This window comes from Montipora capricornis, chromosome 3 (genome assembly GCF_036669925.1).
Source record: "Montipora capricornis isolate CH-2021 chromosome 3, ASM3666992v2, whole genome shotgun sequence".
NCBI classification, from domain to species: Eukaryota; Metazoa; Cnidaria; class Anthozoa; order Scleractinia; family Acroporidae; genus Montipora; species Montipora capricornis.
Window position 1 is genome coordinate 50,727,855 of NC_090885.1, and position 6,260 is coordinate 50,734,114.

The window sequence follows — 6,260 nt, forward strand, 5'->3', positions numbered from 1 at the left end:
AAATGTGAAGAGGTATTCTAGCCTGCATAACAGGTGCTTTATGAGCCAAGCGAGGCGAACGCGGCATTTGCTCAAAGCGCGAAACGAGTGCGAAGCGCGAAACGAGGGATAAAGAAAGATAAAGCTTTATTTTTTTCCTCCCCTCGTCGCGTTTCGCGCCTCGCGCAAAATGCCGCTTTCGCCTAGCCTAGCTCATAAAGCAGGGGCACCCTGTGAAATATCTGTTCGGAGAAGCAAACATTGCCTAGGATTTTCTATAGCTTGAGGAAGGCTAAAAATTTCTAGATGACCGTTCCATTCATGTACACAATTTTCGAAGCTTATGTAATAAATTCCCTCCGATTTTCTGAAGTTCATTTTTCCCATTTCACTCCCCAGGTTAGGTTGTTTTTCGTAGAGAAAGGAAGCCTAAAATTTTCGGAATCGAAAATGCCATGCAGAAAGGAACTGAAAAACTATCACTTTCGGAAAACTTTGAATTGCTGCTAAAATGTTCGGGAAAATAACACTGAAGCCCTCGTAACTTCGAAAAGACTCAAGTTACCCTAGGATGCCCGAACAAATATAAATTTCTTAGCGTCACTTAGAAAACATTTCTAGAGATCTAAAAGTACTCTGGATAGCCTAAAAAGTCTTTTCAAAGTAATTCGGGGGGAAACCGTCGTTGGGTGCCCCTGATAAAGCGCCTGTTATGCAGGCTGGAGGTATTTCTGCAAGTTCTCTGAGTTAACCAAAGATAACTTTGTTTTTCTTCACTAAACAACATTTCTAGAGGTCTCTAGAGAAAGCGTTAAATTACGCGTATTCAGCACTGCGGAGTGGTTCTCTTTTTCTCGCGCTCGCAGCGTGAATTGGTCAAATTTAACTCAAAGATTATTATTAGCCTCAATAGGCTTTTCAACAATTTTGAGGAGGTCTCGAAGGTTTCAAGGATGCGATAAGCACACTCAAGTTTGAAGTTGTGTTGTGAACAAGCTCTAAATGAAACTGAGAATTTCTAGTTACCTGGCTAGGGATCCTGGTTTCGGAGGAAAAATCATAAAAAACAAATCCGAAACAAAACTATAGCAAGCTATAAAGTTGAATTTTATGTTTTTTTATTTTGCTGTAGGGATTGTTGCAAGGTGGTAAATTCGGGAATAACGACCTTATTAAGGAAACATTTGTGTTTGAAATATTTTGGGAAATATTATACCTTCACTCTGAATCAAAAACTGTGATGAATGTCTTTTACAACAAGTCAGCATATGCATGTGTCTGGACCAATACAAATATATAAATCAAATAAAGCAAGAAGGTCTGTTCTGTGAAAAGTGTATGTATTTTTTTACCAACAAAACAAAGACCGAAAACAGAAGCATTTGAGTATTTCGTGACAGTTTGCTAACGTAACCTTGGCATATGTAACCGATTCGTGGGTCAGTAGAAGTCATAAAACCTTGTGGTGGCTTGAAATCTTAACTAAACAAATTCAAAATCGAAGTCAACGGTTTCGAATGCATTTTAATTCTGCTTTTTCCCCCTGAAGAAAACTATTTTACCATTGTGGTAACGGAGTTTCATCAAGCGATGACAGTTTCAGTTCGAAGTTGCGATCTCAATGATTTCGCTGCGGCAATGTGGCTGAACAAACGTTTTTCAGTCGTCATATAAAAAGTTATTTACGGCTCTCACCAACACAGCTGAAAGCTAGAAATAACATTTTCACTGTAAAAACATATTACTAGCAACAGTAAGTAGTCCTTTTGCACTAAACTTTGTTTAGTATGAATTCCTTCAGCGGGCCGTCTAATTTGCATACATTTTATTAAATGAAATTCTCAAATTGCTTACTCCAGTGTCAGGGCTGTATTTAATTCCCAGAGCTAAAACTTTCCCGTAATTTACTTCAATAGCCAAGGCTTTATTCTATATGGGTTTTACTAGGAAGCGGCATATACCAGAGGGCTTTTTCAACAGTTAAAGTTCGCTTTCATTTTCTAACATTTCAAGAGACACAAATATGTCCTTTTTAAACTTGTCGATTGTAAATGTAAAAAACTTATTTCTTCAAATTTTCTTTTAGGGCTTCAAAGATTAAGAACGAAATAATATTCGCCTGAAGTTTCGATGTTAGGGATTGTTTCTTATGCGTTTACCGTTTTCTCGAAGTTGAGGTCGGATTCTGTTGTTTTTAAGCGCGAAAAACCAGCAATAAATCGATTTTTCAAACTTTTTGTTATTTCTCCCGTACAATGAATCGCTTGAACCCAAAACTATTTTTTCTTGAATTAGGTCACTAAAAGGGATGTTTTGGCAAAAGAAAAAAAAAATCGATTTTTTTATGAGTGTCTTGCGATTTTCGATTTTCTCGGAAAATGGCTCTTAATTAATGCTCCCAGATGTTTGATTTTTACCTATTGGTAGCCTGATTCTCAGACGTCTGAGGTCGTTCGCGGCCACTTCACTTCCTCTCTCTCTCTACCGTCTGATATACTCTGTGTGAGGTCATGTTCATGACCGCAGGGTGCCTATTGTACAGCAAGAGCCAATCATAACGCGCATTAGAAGTGGAGGGTGAAAAGGTCAACAAATAAATTCCACACGGGTTTTTCCTTGATCAGAGATATCTTGGCTATGTTTCTAACTTCTACGCCGAAGAAAGCCGTGTTATCGCAGACGAACTCGATTCAGTGCTTGATCTGCGCTGAATTTCTCGAAACAAGCGATAGAAGAGCGGTTTGTGGCCGCTCGCAGTATGATTTGCCAGGAACTCGCTGCAAGATTGTAGGCTGTGAAGTACAAACTTCCAGCGAGCACTTGCAATATGTTTGCAAAAGAAAATGCTACCCAAAGTTGAAAAAGATCGAAAAAATGATGTCGAATCTCAAAAGTCTCGAAGAAGAGTGGGTATATATATAGATGAAAATTTTGCAGTTATATTTATCTACAGATAGTTAATAAAAGTTCGCAAAAAACTTTATCAGTATACTTTTATTATATACCGAGGATTTCGCAGTAATTTAAATCTCATTAACTGCGAAAGATTTTCCCCCACAAATTTCACAGTTATCAAAATGTCATTAACAGCGAAAGATTTCCCACTGAATGTATGTTGGAATCACAAATTTTGCAGTTATTGAAATGTCAGTTACGGCGAAACGTTTCCCCCTAAATATATATTAGAACCACAGATTTTGTAGTAAATGAAATGTCACTAACGGCAAAAGTTTCCGTCTAAAGATGTATTGGAACCACAAAATTTGCAGTTATTGAAATGCCATTAACGGCGAAACGTTTCCCTCTCTCTATATTATTACAGGACAGATTTTGTAGATGCAGCTGCAGCGTTTTAACTTTTTTATGCTGGCATGGGACTTCAGCACTCTGACGTTTCCGGCAGCTAACTCTCTCTCGCGGCTTTAAACTAATCTATTATTGTGATTGGCTACTTCGCCGTTGATGAAATTGAAATAAATGCAAAATATTCTCTCTATTCTATTATTACGATTGTCTACTTCGCCGTTAATGAAACTTCATTAACTGCGAAATATCTTTGCTAATCTATTACTGTGATTGACTACTTCGGCGTTAATGACATTTGAATAACTGCGAATTGTTTTCTCTATTCCATTACGTTGATTGTCTTCTTCGCCGTAAATAAAATTGCAATAACAGCAAAATATTCCCTTTATTCTATGATTGTTATTGGCTACTTCATCGTCAATGAAATTTCAATAACTGCGAAGCCTCTCCTTTCATTCTGTTATGTTGTTTGGCTACTTCCCGGTTAATGACATTTAAATAACTGCGAGATATTCTCTCTATTCTATTTCTGCGATTGGCTACTTCGCCGTTAACGAAATTGCAATAACTGCGAAATATTCCCTTTATTCAATGATTGTTATTGGCTACTTCACCGATAATGAAATTTCATTAACTGCGACGTATTCCCTTCATTCTATTATGTTTATTGGCTACTTCGCTGTCACTGAAATTTCAATAACTGCGACATATTTTCCCTCTGTATTTTGTTATTGAGTTACTACTTCGCCATTAATGACATTTGAATAACTGTGAAAAATTCTTTCTGTATTATATATTGAGAGCCTTTGCTGCGAAATTTTGTCATGCATAGAGTAGAATAACTGCAAATTTTTCATTTGTGAAAGTACCGATACAAGTGGATTTGAAATGTTCCTCCTTAAGTATCATTTTAGTAAACCGTATTTATTGATGTATTTGGCTTTCAAGTGTGAATACATAATGAACTTGTGAAAAATAAAACTATTTACACAGAGTATTTCAACAAATACTTTTCATACAAAGGTAACCTTGAACTATCCCGGGTGTGTAAGGGAATTCAAGGCAACCTTGGGTGAAGATCTTCAGACCCTTGGAAAAGCCTTAGCAAGACGAGGTACTTATAAACAGATTGCAGATGCTGCATTTCGTTGCCCTTCACTGAAAACCTACCTAATAACAAACAAAGTATGCAATGACTTGTGCTCTAAAAAAAAACCCCATCTCTGCTACGTAAGAGTGGACCAGATGAAATGGAGAACTTTTCCTTTAAAAACTCTGTGAAGAATGGACACAGAGAGCACCCCTTTTTTACTCCTTTCTTGTGACATGCGCAACAGTCAAGGAAAAAGGTTGTGATTGGACACCTGCTATGGCAATAGCTGGCTCCGCTCTTTTGAAGAATCGCAATGTGCACATGAATGCTACAGCATCACTTATCTCTGTTATGGTCAGGCAAAGTGCAACACAGGTTAGTTTTGTAACATGATAGAGACCCTTTTTCATATCCCATTCCAGATAATCCGAGGCTGCCACAGACATTCTAAGTAAAAATCTATCTATAAGCCAAAGTAGCTTATCAGGCAGCATCTAAGTTGCCATACAATTGTACCATGCATTTGTTGTGGTTGGCTAAATTCTACTATCAATAAAATGAGCAGAAAATGTTTCTGACACCTCACATGGTTCCTTCATGAGATTCAAATATATCTACTTTGGTTTAAATTTATTATTGGTTTAAAATATTTTCAAACCAATTTGTTTCTGATTTTTTATTGTCTCATTTTGAAATGAGGGAAACAAAAATTAGACTGGTTTCCCAAAATTTTTAGCCAACTAGAAACAAATATAAACCACAACATATAAGTACATGCAAGTTTTCTAAAGTTTTGTGCATTTATCTTCTGCAGAAGTTGGTTCAGCGGTTAAATGCAATGAAGCTCTCCACGTAAAGTATGACTTCTTTAAAAAAACTTGACTCCTATGACTTGAGATTTGATGATAAACTTAAAGAACCGCAATAGCTTCAGGCCAAATTGATTTCCAATCCAGAGGAATTTAAACTTGAACACACTGATGGGACCTTCAAAATTGTGCTTGACAACATTGATCTCAGAATCACAACCCGTGACATAACCTCTGATCGCCAATAACCACGGAGCACTCTCCTTTCTCAATTTTCAGATCTAGAGCCTTATCTTCTTCTATCGAGCCAGCTGATATACCTAATTTCCGTAAGAAATTTGTCTGCTCTTCCATAAGGCTCACAAGAGGGGATATTACAAGTATTACTGGATTCGCTGCAAATCTATCGTGGCCTTGTGATAATTCGGCCTGAACTAAAGGAGCCATCTGGAACACAAGGGACTTTCCGAATCTCGTTGCCAGGTTAAGAAAGACATCAGTACCAGAAGCAAACGTTTTGAGAGCTTCAAACTGTTGAGAGAACAGTTTTTCCACGCCAAAAACTTGGCAAGCCTTTCGCACAGCCGACTCGAAACCTTCCACATCTTCTGCCATTTTGACTGACATTCCATACATTACACACGTCTGGGAATATGAAACATCCGCTCTGATTGGCGGAAATTAATAATAGCTCTGACGTCATGAACACGACCTCGCACAGAGTATATCAGACGGGAGAGGGAGAGAGGGGAAGTGAAGTGGCCGTGAACGACCTCAGACGTCTGAGAATCAGGCTAACCTATTTGCTGATGATACTAGCTTGCTATATTCAAACAAAGATCTTAAGAATCTTGAAACAGTTGTTAATGAGGAACTCATTAAAGTGATTGATTGGTTGGATACAAACAAACTTTCTCTTAACACTACAAAATGTAACTTTGTTATATTCTATCCTTACCAACACAAACAATTAGCACTTTGCCGAACCTTTTGCTAAAATAAAAGGCAAACCTAAAAGTGCAGCTCCTGTTTCTAACCCCAGAAAGAAAGAAAGTGTTTATGGAAAGAACTAT

The 6,260-nt window shown here is 37.5% G+C and overlaps 1 protein-coding gene across 1 annotated transcript; it reads right to left on the reverse strand.

The window, feature by feature from the left end:
* Positions 1 to 5,400: 5,400 nt before the first annotated feature.
* LOC138040481 (uncharacterized) lies at positions 5,401 to 5,802 on the reverse strand. The gene has a single exon (XM_068886204.1). It carries the CDS (start codon positions 5,800 to 5,802, stop codon positions 5,401 to 5,403), a length of 402 nt encoding a protein of 133 aa, XP_068742305.1.
* Between the last annotated feature and the right edge of the window lie 458 nt (positions 5,803 to 6,260).